Source organism: Primulina tabacum, chromosome 16, assembly GCF_025594145.1.
Source record: "Primulina tabacum isolate GXHZ01 chromosome 16, ASM2559414v2, whole genome shotgun sequence".
NCBI classification, from domain to species: domain Eukaryota; kingdom Viridiplantae; phylum Streptophyta; class Magnoliopsida; order Lamiales; family Gesneriaceae; genus Primulina; species Primulina tabacum.
In genome coordinates, this window is record NC_134565.1 from 23,787,367 (window position 1) to 23,806,188 (window position 18,822).

The 18,822-nt window shown below is 36.1% G+C and overlaps 1 protein-coding gene across 2 annotated transcripts; it reads right to left on the reverse strand.

Annotated features, from left to right (window-relative positions):
• Positions 1-359: 359 nt before the first annotated feature.
• LOC142530104 (protein TIC236, chloroplastic) lies at positions 360-18,671 on the reverse strand. 2 transcript variants are annotated; one of them, XM_075635881.1, is made up of 24 exons: positions 18,393-18,671; positions 15,653-17,871; positions 15,142-15,340; positions 15,013-15,072; positions 12,394-12,498; positions 11,500-11,640; positions 11,242-11,304; positions 10,480-10,710; positions 10,291-10,374; positions 9,599-9,756; positions 8,992-9,487; positions 7,063-7,230; positions 6,882-6,941; positions 6,236-6,358; positions 5,886-6,161; positions 5,053-5,118; positions 4,818-4,946; positions 3,783-4,607; positions 3,338-3,618; positions 2,662-2,918; positions 2,173-2,411; positions 1,847-2,038; positions 969-1,241; positions 360-715 (listed from the first exon to the last, which is right to left on the reverse strand). In XM_075635881.1, exons 2-24 carry the CDS (start codon positions 17,746-17,748, stop codon positions 569-571), a joined length of 6,669 nt encoding a protein of 2,222 aa, XP_075491996.1. In that variant the 5' UTR covers positions 17,749-17,871; positions 18,393-18,671; the 3' UTR covers positions 360-568. The 2 variants fall into 2 exon arrangements, with proteins under 2 accessions (XP_075491996.1, XP_075491997.1); XM_075635882.1 differs by having other exon boundaries at positions 18,314-18,671.
• Between the last annotated feature and the right edge of the window lie 151 nt (positions 18,672-18,822).

Sequence of the window (18,822 nt, forward strand, 5' to 3'; positions counted from 1 at the left end):
TAATTGTTTTAACCTTAAATTCCCCTCGTCAATTGTTTAAACATGCGACTTCTGTCATAATTTGACGAGATAATCGTTATCAGAAGAAGTAAGCAAAACTTATTCTAGTCTCCTTAACAACTAGCAATCACTGACGGGGGTGTTTTGTTCCGGAGGTTTTTGGCCTAGTCCCCTCAATTTTATTTTTTGACTGGTAGGGGTGTACCCCCACCCTGACTGGGTAGTGTGTTGTTTTAAAAACAACAAAACAAAACTAGCAATCACATCCAACACGTTATGCCAACAAAATTGCAAAAATGATGATGGATAATCACATATGAGAACCGATTGTAGCATAAAACATTAAGCTGCTAAAAGTAGAACCACGAAACAAGATATGTAAACAAATACTATAATGGATATTTACAAGAATTAATTTTTACACTGTCAAGATTTCCCTGAATCAAATAGGAAAGCCTTTACACTACACCAAAACACAGTGAGGAAAGCTTTGCCCTAGACTAGAACAGTGCGTGTTGCACTACTCTTGTCGTAGAAAAAGAATGCAGAAAACTTGCTGGCTTAAAGGTTAGTCCTGTGAAGTTGTAGAGTATTCAAATAAAAGACGTTTGAATGGACCGGATTGTAGGAGAACCCTCAATCGGCTTGTAAGCTGGTAGATCAACGTCCACTGCATCGCCATCTCTGAATCTTTCATCTGTCTGACAACAGAGGCCTGAATACGTACAAGTGTTTTTATGAAACCAAAAAAAGTCAGAAATAGGTAAAGGTGCTAACATCCACATTTCAAGGAGTTTCCCCCCCAAAAAAAAAAACTCATAAGAAAACTTAAAAAGCAAATTTTTGGATCACAACTTATAATTTTTGCACTTGATAAGAGAAGTTAGTGTCAAATACACTAAGTACTGGGGAGACGAATGCAAAACACCCACAAATTTTCAAATAAAGAATAAGGGAAATTTGAGAACCTGAAGCCGCTTTCCCAGTTGAACTTCAACTTCTGTCCCGAATGAAATGTTGCTAGCGAGAGACTTGAGAGGATCAACGGTGGGATCCACAGCAAGTAAACTTGGGATCTGTGGAGCATAAACAAGCCTCCACCTAGCTTGTCCAAATTCTCCCTTGCCCTCTATCCTTGGCATCAAGGTTTCAAGCGTAGCAGTCGCAAGTTTCTTGAATGCAAGCTGGCCATCACCTTCTAATATTGATTCAGCTAGTTGACTCTCGAAAACTCTAGCAGCCTGTATAGACAGAAAACATAATTGATGTAAAATAACTTCCTTTCTTTCTTAGACACTGATTTCTATCCTCCCACGTACAAAAACTAAATGAATAGCAACAAAACAGTTTCAGAGAATTGTGGACAGGCAAAGTCAGATAGAGCCTTGAACATACATCATGCCACATTATTTTTTCTTCACATACGACAAGCATATGTCAAACATGCAAGAGACCCGTGCAGTTTCACGGCTTTAGAGTCTCAGTCTATATCTTTAAAAAAAATTCATGCACGCAACAGCTTGTGATTTGAACCTGAGACTTCGAAATAATTTAGTTTTCATTAGCCCCCATGGCATACAAGTGTGGACAGAGTGTTGTAATATTCACTAGAGTAAAATCCAGTCATATCATGTTATCATCTTTTAATGTAAAGCCAATTATATTAGCAAAAATAAATTCATGATTAAGCCCCCATTATATCACTACTCATAATTCCAACTTTTGAGCCTTATTCTGACACTAACCTCATTTCAGATCATTCAAAATATAATATTTTCATGTCCAACGTACATAAAATTTCTTACAATTCACCATAAATCTTCTTGTGATTTAGCATCCAAATTACCTCAGTTGCTGAAAGGACATCTTGCTCCACAGATCGTGTTGATGTCACTACCAACTTCTCTTGCCATTTGCTAGCTCGACTTTGAATTCTAAATTGCCATTCTGATCCTACCAGGGTTATATCTAGCGTAGGATCGAGTCCATTTTCGGGCTCAAACTTTGCTATATTAAGATGCTCCCTTTTGAGCCGAACCTGGATTTGGGGCGCAGCACACAACATTTCTTTTAACAAAGATCAAAATGATTTTAACAAGATCATATGCTCGAAAAAGAGATCATTAAGTTACACCAGCTAAATATGGTTTTCACACAATATGTAAAGAGCACCTGTGTTGCTACAAGATTCACATCACCATTCTCAAATGTTAGAGTGCCTTTAGTTCTTATCCGTTTTGGATGAGCTGGGCCATTCAATTCAAGCTCTCCCCGTACAGCAAAATTGAGTATCAAAGGATAAACTATCCTTAGTTCTGGTCCAAGAGTGACCCTTAAGTCCATCAGGCGAACATCAAGTTGAGGCTTTGTACTTACCAGCACCGTCTCTTTCTCAATCTCATCACGGTTACCTGAAAATGTCCAATGCTTGGTATTTTTTTCCCATAGTCACAGACAAAAGAGTTCACGAAATAAACCTATTACAAGCATATCTTTCCATATGAATTTTCAAAGCATTGTATCAACTTAAAGCTCAACAGTTTTTTCAATTTTTATTATTTTTCAGTAGGAGATTGTTGTACTTCCAAAGAAAAACTTATTTTGGAATACTGTGAAATTAACCATAGGTATGAAATTAAATTTAAAGAGACTCAAACTTACCAGATGGTTCATTGGATGAGATATTTGAAGCATCGGGTATAAGGTTGAGAAATCGTGAAATATACTTTGATGCAACCATGCGACTATAACCACCAGTTGGCAGCCTTGGTTCATTTAATGTTTCCCTATTAAAGGGAGCAACCCCACCACCCTTGTCATGTGGTAGATATGCTTCTCCGTGGCTAATTTTAATATTCCCAGATATGTTTGGTTGCATAATGGATCCAGTTATTTGCAACTGAGAGTCAACCTGACCACTATGATATCCAAACTTTCAAATATAAACAAAACAATGATAAAATGGGATGGGAAAGGTACAAAACCCTTAACAAAAACAAAGGGAATGTATGCCTTTTTTTCAGGTGTTTTTAAAGGTTCTTCTAAGAAAATGTGTTTTGAAAATGTATTGGAAAATGAAATGTATGTTTGGTTTTGGAAAGAAACAATAGCGGAATCATGGTAAGTTTTCTGGTAAATTTTTCATATTAATGAGTAACTTTTGAAATATATTGTATTTTGCCATAATATAATAATAACAATGATGGTATTGTTGGAGAAAGATGAAGCATTGCTCGAGTAAGAAGGCAAAATATTATTTTAGAAAACGAAACACAAAAAGAAAAGGAAAAAAAACGAACCTAGCCAACATATATTTTGAGTTTTTTTAAAACAATACCTCAAAGTATTCCTCGCGAGCACTTCCAGAACCTCACATTTTAAGTCAAGTTTGTCACTGAGAGATGCTTCGCTGGTTCTCAAGGGCAGATTCCCTTTTACATACAGTTTCCCCCTTCTGCTTACTCTACCCTCCAATGAACTGATACGCAATCTATTCGAATTTACAAGAACAGTTCCTCCAAAATTGGTAACCGGCTTCCTGAGTACAGGTGAAGACACAGTCGCCCGGTGAAAATAGGCAGATCCATCTAGCACTGGTTGTTCAACGGTACCCCTTACCTTACAAAGTACAAAGAAAAACATATCACAGACAAACCTGGCGAATTACACAAACAAGGATTCCTTGGAAAGCAATTTCAATGCCTAATAAACATCCCTGAAATTTGCATGCTTCTGATATTTACAGGCTTCTATAATGAAAAGATAGAAAATTTTATACCAACCTGAAGCATAACTTCAGCATTGCCGTGGAGCCATTTAGCATAAGGAGATAATGCTGTTAGCAACATCATGCCACCATCCTTAACATCAGCATCAATCCTAACTTCTCCCGCATCCAGTATGTTCCAGTTCAAACCTCTAAGGCTCTCAGCCAACTGTGTGTCCCATACCTCTTGATTTTTTTCTCTCGATCCTTTTCTATCATTAGCCTCATCTGCAGATAATTTACTTCTCTCAGTGTCCCAACCACCTACCCATGTGGCTTCCTTTCTATCACTTTCAGTACTTTCTTCCTCAGCAACAATGTTTGGTACAAGTGTCAAAGGAATACTTCCTTGAAAATGTACATGACCATTTTGAACATTGGGCTCAAATTTTGCATTAAAAAGGAATCGACTGGATGAAGTTAAAGAGGCAACAATTTCTGCCCTCCCAAGATCGATACCTCCAACTGCCCCATCCAGGAGCCTTACTTGGACATCACATTCTGGTTTCACTAAATTTCCTTTAAGATCACCTTCCATGTGCAGTATACCTCTAATCGGTGACAAAAATTGCCGCAATGAATGAACGGCTTCCGTGGCTGAATTTTCAATAACCTGAACCAAAGTGGGGACTAAACTGACGGGGAAATTCAGAACAGCAAAATGCAAATTTGTTTTCGGCCCTAAAACTGTCCCATCTGCGTGGATTGTCGCATTATCCCTTTGGATAAAGATTTTCTCTAGTCGCAAACCATCATTATTACTGTACATCCCAGCTGCTAGAATACGTTGGGTTGTATATGTTCCCCACTCCCATTCTTCTCCATGAAAGTCAAATTCTGCCTAAAGGAGACAAAAATTAAAAACCAATTAGCAAGGACGGTCAAAGTTATTGAACAACTTTGAATTCAGGCACAAATTTTAATGAATTTTATTCATAATGTGTCTATATTGTTTTCCTTTCAACAAGCTGTAGTCAATCAATTACGCACTTCTATTCTTCGAACAATGTCACTCAGGCATTCATTGAGCAAAAGGTGCAGATATGTATACCTTTGTATCTCCATTGCCTCCTCCACTTGCATCTAGCGAACCACGCCAGCGACCTTTAAGCTCAGCCAAACCTGGAAGGTCGTGATCTAGGACAATTTCGTATGATGAAGCACAATGACCGCGAATTTCCTACAAAAGTTTACACAATAATACAATAACATAAATCAAACGAGTTAAATATATTCAGAAACTCCTCATTTGATTGAATTTATCAGAATCTTGGGAACCGAATTACCTCGAGTAACTTTTGAACAGTTTCAGCACATAATCCAACTGACTGCAAACTTTGAATGAAAATGTCCTGAAAAGAAAGATAGACAACAAAGGTTTAAACATAAAAAAAATGTTATTTATTCACAAACGAATATGTGTGTCTGCAGTACAGTAAAACACAAACCTCACATCCGGGGGGAGGGGGGGTGTTATAAGAAAAGGTATAATTCCTGAATAAAATTCATGTACAAACATAATACAATGCGCTTCATCAAATTAAAACAAGCTGTGCAAATGAAGCCTTCTATCTAGCTCTGAGTAGTTACCTCGATCAAGTTTAAAATTTTTGCAGGAAGAAAAAAAAGATTTGAATTAACAACATGATGACTGTTGATTACCGCCTAAGAGCTTCCATTCTGCATACAAGGGAAAATGGGAAAATTTCCTAATAAAGGTCAGGCAGACTAGCTCTTATATTGGGCTACATTGGAGCATTTATAATTGAAATCAGTGATCGTCCCTACTACTTCTAATACTTTCATTGTGAGATCTAAATGTATTACAATTAAAAATAAGGATACCTGGGCTAAAATGGTTTTCAAAAGCCAATCTCAGATTTCAGTGCCTACCACATAACCCGAAGCTGATTACTTGAATTTTATCTTTACCAGTAAGATAATTGATTTAATGCACTTGCAAGGATCCAAATGGCTCGTACAAAATTCTCATAATAGATGAAAGCGAAGCAACAGAGCTCCTGATATGGTATCTTGGGGCTTCAAATATGCACCCACACACAATTCACATTAAATCATCTTCAAAATTGGTCATCTTGTAACAAGTGTAGACTACAACCTTTGATCTCGATTGAACAGCAGGATCAGAACTTCGAGATAAAAGCCTAGCAAGCGGAAGCATCTCAGCAATCTCAGCTTTAGGTACCTCAAGTCTCATCCTCCACCTACCCATTGCAGAAATCATACTGCCCAGATGACCGGTCATTACTTTCTGGAACAAGCTCCCTTTTTTGTTCCCGGCAGTGCTTCGATCTCTCGATCCAGGTAACACATACTCTCCTTGCAGTTCATATCTGCTGTTGCTTTGTTCCAAAATAGCTCTTTCGACGGTGATCTATAACATGAAGTGGAAACCAATTTCATGAGTTTGCTTAATAACATCATTAAACAAAGCTAGATGGTACTCACCACATCTCCACTCCATCGGGCAGCCACATCTAAAGCTTCTCCCAACACACCACTGAATTTTGGCCGCATGACAGAAAGCACACCATGGCCCCTTCTTATCAGAAAGTTCAGCTGAAGTTCGGCCTGGAAGATAATAAAAACTTAAGCTAACAGCAGACAAGCAATAATTTAGACAAAAAAAAGGTCAGCGTATGCTTTCAATGTTTATTCTCTAGTAACAATACATGCCCTCGCTAGTCAGCTATGGAGATCATCTTCAGCTACTGAAAAGATCAGTATTTCTACATAAAATAATCATGCTATTTCGTGTTAACCAGAAACCAAGCTATTTTCATTTGAATCCGGCACCATCATAACCGTATGGCTACAAAAACATAGAGAGACAGCAAGGTATGCATCAAATTCTAAGTACTTATTTTTCACAAAGAAAAGGCATCAACCACTCTTTAGTTACTGAGTTCAAAATTTATAAAGCATCATCCAGTTCAAAATGCCTGTCAAATGGATAATTCAACTGAAATATCAAGCATGTTTGGGGTGGAAATTAAAATAGCATTTAAAGATAAAGAAAGTTAAAGGCAGCAAAGGGAAGTGAGATGTTGGGCATTTGTTACGACATGTTTAGTCAGGACCCCCAGAGGTTTACCCTTGAAATCGCTCCACGAAGTGAGGCCAGCTCCAGCTCATCCAAGGGTAAGTGGCGGATCTGCTCACGTTTAAGAGCATACATTTGCATCAATTCAGAGAAAAGAAGTGCATACAGCATGAAGAGCAAGAAGAAATAACAGAGTTGCAAGTAAATCAAGTCATAACAGAGCAGTTTGAACCTCCAAGTTGGCGGAATGAGATGGTCGGTAACATGCTTTAGCTTTCATTTGACCTTTCTGCAGAGAAAAGGAGAGCAGTTTCCCAGCTAGATTTTCTTCAGAAATTGACTGCAAAGGTCCAACAATTTCAACTGCAAGACTTTCGTCTGGCCTACCAGTAGCATCTAACTGCATCACCATTAAAATATATAAGAAACAAGATTGACCAATCAATCCAGGAATTTGACCTTCATGATTGGAAAATCATTTCGATCACCTCCATCATGATTACGAACAACTGAACAGAGAATTCATATGATGTTATGAGTTGATTGTTTCCAAGTTTTTAAACTAGACGAATCGTAGATCATAAGTGCCCATAGTAAAGTTTGTCTGATAAATGTTCTCATTTTGTGCCCACAGTAACACATTAGCTATAGCGAAGAAACTGGAGAAATTTGGAAACTGCTAATTTTGGATTCCGAAGCATTTTGAACTACACATGAATGCTGAAATGTACTAAATATTTTAACCAAATATGAGTGAAGAATTTACAAAATGCACATAAATCATCAGTTGCAGCCTAAGCCACTGCTCCGAATCTAGTTCTGGATGGAAGCTTACGGTTCTCAAATATAGACCAAAACAATTTTTTTTTAAGAGGAGACGGAGACCAAAACAATTTTTAAGAACAGATTGAACACAAATAGATGGAAAATTACTTTGATATAAGAACCTAAATTTGCAGAAACGATGAAATATCAGCAAGCATCTAAGGATGCAAAAGATATTCATCAAGGATATAGACATTTATGGATCTTAAAAATATTTCAACAAAATTTAGCACTAAATAACATAAACCTTAACATATGCGAGGAAAAAACAACCAAATACCAAATGGTGATACCTCATCAAAATTCATGTGAAATTTGAAGGAAAATAAAAGGACGCCTCTGAATTCACTTTCACTAAACAAGCAAGACAACTCATCAGAATTACTCATAATCAACATCATATTCAAAATTTGGTGCTTGTAACATTGATTGAGCAATGAGAAAAAGGGAACACTGAAGATTGAACACACCATTATAAAGCAATCTTGTAAATGACGGGAGGCAGTGGCGGGACGGCTGCCTAGGCGGTTGAATATTTTTTAGCAATTTTTTTGTAGGTAATTATATATAATCATGCTATGTAATTACAAATAATCATCATTTTCTATGTAATATATGTAATTAAATAATGTTTATACATAAAAAAAACTTCATACAATATAATACAGTTTAGATAAAGTGTAAATAAATATATAAATGCAAACTAACAAGATAATTAAGGTGGTGGATCATGGCAAAGGCGACTGAAGGCAGTTTAAGGCAGGTGGTGGCTGATGGTGGACACTTGAAACCAAAAGTTAATACAAAAGAGACCGCGAGGTGTTTGTATTATATCTAAGTCTTTTAAATTGATTGACTTTGACTGGTTTTTCAAATTATTTGACTTCAACAGTTGACTAGGATTTTAAAATCATTGACCGCTTTGGCCGCGTGCTCTGCCACCTCGCCCGCCAGATAGACTTGGACCGCCTATAGAGATAGCCTTAGTCATTATTCTAAACCTAGTTTCAAGGGTAAAGAGACTGTGATTGGAAACAAGAACAGCACAAGCCACATATCAAACCGCAGAAAGTTGGCTCTGACGCATAACCGAGATCTCCTTTGTTCATCCTGAAATTTTTTTATACTTCTCCTTACAGCATAAGCATGAATTTAAAAGCGTTTAAAAAGTTTAAAATTTTCACACTTCTCTGAAAGATATCAGTCACACTCATCCACCATCTTCACGAGCTAGAAATAATTAAACGGAGAGAATCATTTGAGACATGCATCACTAGGAACAAATAAAAAATCTCAAGGTTAACTCGAAGACACGAGAAGAAGGAAAGAGGCACACCTTGATACCCTTTGATGTAATGCTCAACACTCCAGCTAACTGAGGTGCCAGCATCAATTGATTGAGTTTAAGACCTGAGATCGAAACATCACCAGAAAGACTCTTTGCATTTTTATCACCTTCCAATGGAGGCGATTCTATAGTATGGCAAGTTTCCTTCACCTTTCCTTGAAACTTAATTCTTCCAGTAGCTTTCAGATGCACAGGCCTCAGAGAATCAAAAGCATAGGGAGAGACCGAGTTAAAAAATTCAAAATTACGCATTCTTAAATCTAACTCCACTCCTTCCACGGAAAAAGGAATGGCAACTGTTTTACCACATTCTCTCCAATTTAACCGATTTTCATCAGTATATGAAGTTGAAACTTTTGAATATAGCTCAAATGCAGCTGATGAAGAATTGATAGAAATGTAATCATTAGAAATTATCACATCTCCGCGTGCATCAAAAAGTGATCCTTCAGCTCTAGGCGCGACCCATTTGATGTCAAATTTCCTACATTCTTAAACTATGATTAGATTTCCATCCAGAAATGCACAACAGATTTCATTAGACAAAATCAATCTGTATCGATCACAAGTATAAAAATCTGGAAAGATATCTTACGGTCTTAACAATGAGCCAGAAACTTGTGTTTCACCATTCAGATCTTCTAATTTAAGGGGCATCGCTTGATGATAACCAGGTACATAGCGGCGCATAATTCTATCAAAATATAAATTGCCTGAAAAGTTAATGTCCAGTGCCGTGTCATCAACCTCACCCTGAAACAAGAAAGCAATTTAATACCATATGGAGTAGGAATATAAGTCAGGGCATCATGTCACAAATTGCCTAACAGATTCCATAAAGAACAATATAGTATAAAATGCTTTTTATCTCTATATGTCACATTATGAAGAATTTATCCTCATAAGACCTGATACGTTGATCTTTCAAACTACAGAATATCAAGTCGAACAAAAATTCCAGAGCTAACTTGATATAATCGGGCTAAAGCATTAGGCATCAATCTGTAAATGACAGTATTATGCGGAAAAATTCCACGGGATTTAACTTATCAATTATTTATTTTTCGTCATTAACTAATCACAATCTCGAAATAAATTCTACAAGTATGATTTGAGTTGTTAAATAATAAAACAAATGACAGAGCTAAATTGAGGAAATTAACCTGAGTTATAGATCTACTTTTTCTTAAAAACAAAAATTTAAAACTTAAGGTTTAAACATTCGACTAATAACAAGTATTCAATCAAACTGATAGAACGTAGTTTATCTTCTAGTAAATTAAAAACCTCTGGACAAATCCAAGCATTTCCCGCTCCACGAATTTCACCTCCATCAACTAGTGTAGCTCTGATTCCATAAAGGTCCGCAACCTGAATGCACAAGGAGAATTCCAGATGAATAGGAATGTAAAGAGAGAAAAATGCTGAAGCATCCTCTTTTTGAACCATATAAACTTTATTTCAGTAAACACTCACACAATTATCAGTGTTAAAGGTAAAATTAGCAGAAACGTAAGAGAATGGAATACGGTCAATGGCTGCCACTGCACCAGCCTCTTTGTTTGTCATCATTGCCTCATGTGCAGCGGATTGAGAAGTATCAGCAGACGAATGAATAAGTTTTCTCGAGACCAATGCACTCCCTACAAATATAGGAGCATCCAACGGTCCTTGACAATTGAATACAGCTGTTACTGATCCAGCCAACTGAAACAATTATGGTTAAGCGAATAAAACTTAACAAAAGTGGCTACCAAATCATACTGAGGGAAAATTAGTGAACATAAATAAAGCAAGAAGATTTAATGCCAAACTCCTTAAGAAATAATTTACCCAGCAAAACTAAAATCACGAGAAAGATCATCATTATGAGAGGAGAAACTGACAAATGTGAGGATAGTTGCATAATATGCATCCAACCAGCTTGCTGCATAAAATATGACATAGTGGTATGCATGTGTTATACATATCTCAACTTGATGTCAGAGGTAATTGGCGCTCTAAGTTGTGGGATAAATTGAGGCGGATCCATCAGTGGTGGTATTAAAGCCAGATTGAAGGTGTTTGCACTGCTAGCTAGGGTGGTAATAGGTAAGGTGATTAATAGTAGTTTACATTGGTGATGGCTTTACATTTTACTGTGTATGTTACATTTGCAAGACTGTGCCAGACATAGAGAAAGATCGGCACAACCGAAGTATACTCAGAGCAATCATCTAGAGAAAAAGGGAGACATACTGGAAACAACAAAGGCTTCATCTTGAAGGACCGCATCAAAGCATTCACTTCTACCGACGGAACCTGAGATATGAATGATAATCCTTAGAAAGTCGATAATTTAACTTTAAACTAAAATTAGAAAGCAATAAAAGTAAAGCGTGACATTTATCAAACTTGTTGGTTTCAGAGGACAAAAATTCCAGAAATTTCATGAAGTTATGTATGATTCCTGCTTAATTATCAGATGGATATGTTTCAAGGTGAGCATCTAAATACCTGGCACATTAGGTGATATTCACCTTCCTCAGGATCAACACCAAAATCCCCAGATGCTTCTAAAGGAACATTGCCAAACCACCCCCTAGCATTGGGTAAAAATATTCGCTGGGCGCGGAAAAACAAGCTTGCTGATATATCCTATGAAAAAAGGGAAACCACTAAAGTACATCAGATAAACAAGGATAAAAAAAACGAAAAAAAAGAAAAAAATGGTTGAACTTTAAGCAGTGACACAACTAAAAACTTCCTCTTTCAGCTCTCCTAGTGGAATGGGCTTCCATTATACACGAAAATTCTCTAATGACGCTGAATTGCCAAATAAATTATCTAATAAACAGAAACAATTAAGTCATAAGGAAGATTCTCCATGCAATCAAACATTAGCAATCATTGGTACAAAGCACATCTTGCTACCAATTCAATGCTATATCTGTATATAAGTTAAGACAGAAAAAGCTATCTTGTAGTTCCACATCTTACCCTAAGAATGAAGAAAGAGTTGAAATTCCTTCTAAGAATGAAGAAAAGAGTTGAAATTCCTTCAACCAACCAAAAAAGGCATAAAACAGTATTGCTACAATATGATGAACAGAAAGGCACAGAACAGTGTTGCTACTGATGAATAGATTGTGCTTTCTTTCAATTTGTCAAAACCTTCGGAATGCTCAGTGCTGTAACTGTTCTTTTGTTTGACAACTAAGTAAACTAGCAGGCATGGAACTAACTGCAAGTGCAAGAACTGCCTAGTGTTTCCTAACCACCACATTCCTACAAAATTTACAAACTTGGTAGCTAAAGATATGCGATGAACAATATGATTGACATTGGAATCAAATTTGGTCAGAGAGATGCACAAAAAATTAAGCATAAAAAAGTGATATAAAGACCTACAGAAAACCGTGAGGGGGCATCATAGATGTGAAAGGCCAATCCTGTTACATCTAGCTGCCCATGAAGGTTGGGAAAAGTTTCTCCTCTCGACATGCAAATGTGAACCTGCCACAAATTCAAGGTCAGGAATAGTAATTGGTAACAAAACATCATATTTTTGTTTTAAAGATAACCTATGTAAAAGGCATAATAGACAAAAAGGATATTGAAAGTGAAATATTGGATACTCTGATGCAAACAAATGTCAACTTCACTAGATTTTTCTTTATCTACACACACACACAACACACGCACGTACATTTCTATCCATATATGTGAATCTCAAAGTGTGGGTCAGAGATAGTATTTTGTCTAATTATGAAAAAGAATTATTCTTCATAATTATTCCTTTTCACAACTATTTGAGTGGTTGAGTTGTACTGGAAAGAAACGATTTCCATATAGCATACATTCTGCATTTCCCACAATGTAACATGGACCGAGCGCTTTTGAGTTTATTTCAAACACAACATTCTGAAACTTTAGTCATTAATTTCAAATTTAATATTAATAACCTTAAAAAGAATTTTAGAGATGAATGTCAAGCATTTATCATATTTACTAGTAATAATCTTCAAACAAATTTTAAACATATGTAAAAGAATATCAAGGATTTGTCAAATTTATTAGTAATAAGTGTGAAAAGAATTTTTAATAGATCGTCAAATTTATCAGCAATAATCTTAGAAGAAATTATAGAACTCACAAAAGAATAAGTACAATTTATTACTAATAATCTGAAACAAAATTGTAAAACATAGAAAAAGAACTTCAATAGTTCACGAATTTATCAATAACAATCTCAAAATTAATTTTCAAGAGTTTTAATCGTCCAATCCATGAAATCACATGGAGAAACTAACAAATTTACGATTGCTTCACCTTCCTCAATGACTACTTCACTGGCTATGTGTATTTGGGATTATCAACTAGCTTATTTCCATTCTCACATCTTCCTTCAACTTGTTGGCTTCTTTGTTCACTAGGATCTAATAGATTACAAAATGTTGTCGTCACTTGGTTCAGTGTGATTGATTGGCAGTTAACTTTTCAATCCTGTTACTTTCCATCTTAGGAAGGGAAAAACTTATAAGCTGAATTTTATAGAAATCCATGCACACGTGATGTTGATATTGTGGTATATTCACAGTTCACTTCATCATTTTATTTAAGATATTTACAAATTCAAATTGATCTTTGTCCAGTGTGGGATATCCTCATAACATGTAGTCTTAACTTTTGAAATCAATATATTCTTTAATAATAAAGTTGGATGTGTTCATTTTTTTAAGCCTTTTTGAGCGCACATCGTAATGTTGTTTCATACCATGTCATACCATTTATAAATTTGAATAAATGGCAACTGAAAAAAAAATACCATTATAGAGTGCAAATACTTTGACTGTTTCAAGTTCTTATTGAAATACCAGCATGGCATGCACAGATCCAAGAAATTAAGCAAGGCTATACCAACTAACGTAAATTGATGCATACTTTACATTCAATAAGTCATAAATGATCAATTGAGTTTATGCAGATTGAAATTACTTTCATTGATTGATTTATAATATATGTACGAGGGAAATTTTAAAAATAAAATAAAATAATAATGCATGAAACGATGAAGAGTATAACAACTGCAATTTTTTTTTTCGAAAATAGTTTGCTGTCTTCTAATCAAAGTTGAAAGATAGTAAATCTAACAAAACTATTACCGGCATCATCGCTAACAAATTCAATGATAAAGTGAGAAAATTAAGAGAGAACACAATTTAGAGATCCACACTTTGTATTGACTAATAGTTTTGAGATAAAATTTTCGATATTTAACTATCAAATTCTCTTTTGAATTACTCCTCAAACATTCGTCAAGCATCGAGGTTAAGGGTACTGCTTTATTCAGAATAAAATGATCAAACTTGTCGCAGCACATGTTAAAATTAGATTATGAGATTTTATTTGATATTATTCTAAGATTTAATTTATTAACCATCACAAATTTTAATCATTGGGCATTATCTTTCTCAATGAAGGACTTGACAAATTAATACATACAAATATTAACATCATATTATTAACAAATTTTCATAATTTATAACGAAAAATCACACAAGAAATATATATTTCTTTCAAGTTAAACTATGGTAATTGTGACTATCTCTACTATATCCATGCTATCTCTACCATCTATGATTCTCTACTTATAAAGCATGAGGGTGTTATACTAACCACTTTTGATATGGCCTATTACACAAATATTTCTTCTTTTTTTTCAACTTTGTCGTGACCTCATACTTGATATTTAGAAATCATTCCATGTACTTTTTAGTAATTTCTGCCATTCTAGATACAACAAATCTTAACTAAATTGTGGATTTAAAATTCTTTATTTTGTAAAAAATAAAAATTAAATCAATTATTTAAAAGATTTTGTAAGAAATCAAAACTAAATCAATTATTTTAAAAATTAAAAATTGTACATATGCATATAATATTCATACATTAGACTATGCACTCGCTTGTGTGTGCACTTATGCTTGTATGTATAATGCAAGAGAGAGTGTGAAGTTTGACAAGCACCTCACCACTAGCTCTGCCTTTATTCCATGTGATTGGAAGGTCCAAAATCCTCTCAAAAAGCTGCACAAAAAACTTGGCTATAATTTACCAAAACACAGGGCCGGAAAAAATGATGCAAATGTACTTTACCGGAACGAAGAAATTTGAAACTTTCAAATTTGCATGCCATTTCTGCTCACTGGTATCAACATAAACATCTGTGGACAACCATCCACCATCTTCCATGATCAAACCCGATCTCCACATTTTACAATTTCCACTAACTTGCACATGCACACGCCCATATTGGTTTTGAAATTTAACGTGTCCACCAGCAACTTCCATTTCCCTATAAACAATACCAAATTTAGCTGACTAAGCCAATATACTTGGTGCAAGCAAACCTCAACTATATACAATCCAAGTAAGACTTGCATATAAATGAAAAAAACCCATCCTCTAGTAAACCACAAACTTTTACCAATCTAACTGTTTAAACACTCATTTTTAAGAGCATGAGTTTGAATGCAGAACAAAAGTATGAAGCTAAACAAAAATAAGACACTAATATTATCGAATGCCTTAAAACATCAAGTCCTTTGGTGATAGAATGTGAGGCAAAAAGGAATTCAGATGTAAACTTAGCATGGGTAAACCTTACCTTGGTTCTGCATCACCATATGCAAGTAGCATGAGGGTACCACCTTTAAAATGTAATGAATCGAGTATAACTGGAATCTTCTTCTCAATTCCAGAAGCATTTTCTGAATCAATATCATCAACTAGTTCCATGGATATCTCATCAAATCTGATAAAGATCTCCGACTTTAGTTTCTGCAAACGATTGACAAGTAAACCAGACCATGCCTCACCAAAATTTTTAGAGACTGAAGATAAACCAGAATGTAATCTCAAGAGAAACTGTTGAATCGAACTTGAAGGGTCAAGTGGCATCGGACTAAATTCACTACATGCATGTCCTGCTTGAGCAGTCAAGATATCATTTTGTGCTTGAGCAGTCAAGATATCATTTTGTGGCTCTTTCTGTTCCCCAACCAATCTAGCATCTTCATTTCTAGTCTCTGTGCCTCTATTAATAACCCCCGCTTCCAAATTTTCATTTCTTGCAGATCTTTTCTTGGTGTCTACAATTCCTAGAGCATTTGTAGGTGATGAATATTCATCACTGGAGTTTGTAGCCATGATAAGTTTATCAAGAGTAAAAAGAAACGGATCTCTTAGAGAACTTAAACTGTTTGTGAGGCTCCTAGCCTGCCCTTCCAAATTCACTCCAGAAACAAAATCCTTTTTCCACTTGTCCTCCTGTTGAAAGATTACTTTGCTGGTCGAAACATTCTCAGTATCTTGGACAATTTCATCATCACTGTCAATGATTTTTCCATTTCTATCCTTGACATCCTGAGGCTCAGCTCTCTCTTCTCCTTCAGAATTCATTGAATAATTGGAGGCAACCCTGTCATCGAAACCTTTGGATTCATCGGTTGAATTTTCACACTTCTCGAACAATTGTCTCTGGAAATATAAACAAGCGGCAGACGCACTACGCTCAAGAAGTCTTCTTTTAGATGCAACACCCATTATAGAAGAATCTTTGTTGAGGGCCTTCTTCTTGATATGACGCCTAATAGGTCCAGGCATAATTGTCGACCAAATGCTTGTTTCTGCGGAAGAAACTTTGGATCCAAAAGATTTCTCTAAGTCGGCATGCTTCAAATCATACTCTGCTCCAGCTTCCATGCAATGATGATCTCTCCAATGCAGTTTCTCGCCCATATACAGTAACGACTCAGGAGTCGCCAACCTTTCGGGAAGACTCATACTCTCCTTCAAATTATCATCCTCAAGTTGAACATGATTACATTCAGAAAGTATATAACCTTTTTGAGCAGATTCTCTTGCTCTTTCATCTCTTTCGGTGTCCCATCGAATGGCAGCTTCGTCCTTTGCAATCCTCCTTGTTTTTGTGCGATAATCAATTCCTTCTTCAGCGGACAAGTGCCTGTCAGGGCCGCCTTCAGAATAGGGTAACCCCAACCAAGTGAAGTTCTTCTTTTGCACTACCAAGAAACTTGGATCGGACAACACAGCATCAACAACAATTTTTCCCCTTCTAAGACTAGCAAAAGGACGAATACGCAGTTTGACTGCAGACGCCTCACCACAAGAGAACTCTCCACTATGAGGACCAAATGAGCATGACTCTAAAGTAATGCTCAAAGGTGAAATTCTTCGAACCTTGCCAAAATCAAGCTCCCGCTGAATTTGGTCACTCAGCATGGCACAAACAGAAGGTAATAGCTTGCCTTCTACGTAATTCTTTGCTTTCAACTGCCCATACCACACAAGTAAACATAACCCCGATATCACGGTGAAAAGGACAGAGCATCTAACCAAAAAAAGCCCCTCTTTCCACACAGGAGTAATAGATTTGATCAAGGTCTTGCTTCGAATAAAAGGCTCTTTCACGGAATTAATCATCCAACCACTCCTCAATTCTAGGTTCCTCCACAATAACTCGACATGTTTGCCATAAAAGTGAGTAAATTTCATCCTCTCGAAAATCCAATCACGTTTCTTAGCACATTTACACATTTGAAAATTTGAACCTTCTCTGCAGAGTTCTATGTTAATTCCATTCACTGAAGCATAATCTCCTTTATTTCTCCTGTCGAAAACATTGCACTTAAGGGGAACCCCAAGAAGTGGGCTTTGAAGTTTCGCACTGAGTTTCTCCATCTAATAAGCTTAACTTCTTTTGCAACTCATTAGCAGGGGACCAAGAGCAAGCCCTTAGTCCCCCCACCCACTCCAAAGAGAATCAGTTTTCGTTCAAAACCCAAAGACAGCTAAAATCAAAACCTGACAACATATGCAAGAAACTAAATTAACAGTCTATCCAATCAAATATTTATATCATCCATTACCAAAATATAAAAGAAATTGACATCTTCTAATACAATCGCAACTTTGAACTAGAATTACCCTTGTATCCTTATGGCCCTAATGCCAATCAACACGGAGTTATTTTACTTAAAAGATTAGAAAACAATAAAAAAGTTTGAAGTCAGATAAAGATTTAGCAGTACTTCAACTGCCCACATAGTAAAACATGTGCGTAAAGCGAGTGCGTGCGTGTTTGTAAGCGCGCATAATTGTTCGAAAAACAAGCAACGGTGCCATTCAAACCGGAAAGAAATATCCACTTTCAACAAACAGTTTCCTCGGGCACGGCCTGTGTGAGAGACTGCTCATGAATTTTCCAATCCAGAAATAAGCGCAAAATTTCAGAATAGTCATTTACATCAGACGTTTGATAGGTCCATTTCTTATGGAAATTCATAGGCTTGACCAAACTTAAGTTGAATTTGTAACGTTCTCACATATGTCGAGAAGAACTCTGATCGTTCCTTGCCCTGATTTCGACCCCACGATTGAAGAAATTTGAGTTCAGAGTTCCCTCCGACCTGTTTTCTGCTCTCGGTGGGGTTAATACCCAATATCGACAGAAGAAACCGACTTAAATTTGGGTCAGCCTACGATTCTTGGAGTGGATTCGGTGGTTTCTAGCTTTGTCGATGGATGGCTTCAATTTCGCTCGGCACGAAAGTGTAATTTTTGGGGGAAGCATTTGTAAGTGGATGGCTTCAAATTCATGGGTCAAAATAAGGAGGAAATTAGCATAAAATCCTTATAACAGTTTCAGTTATAAATCAGTCCTCATGTCACTTTAAAAATATTTCTTTTTGGCTCCTCAATGTAATTAAATAATACAATTTAAGCTTTTAAATTTAAAAATCAACCATTTATTAT

Coding starts and splice junctions, on each gene's coding strand:
- LOC142530104 (XM_075635881.1), bottom strand. CDS start 17,748: ATGGAGAAACTCAGTGCGAAACTTCAAAGCCCACTTCTTGGGGTTCCC. Junction 15,073..15,141: donor TTTCAAATTTCTTCGTTCCG/GTAAAGTACATT, acceptor TTTTTTGTGCAG/CTTTTTGAGAGGATTTTGGA. Junction 11,641..12,393: donor ATGCCCCCTCACGGTTTTCT/GTAGGTCTTTAT, acceptor CTTTTTTCATAG/GATATATCAGCAAGCTTGTT.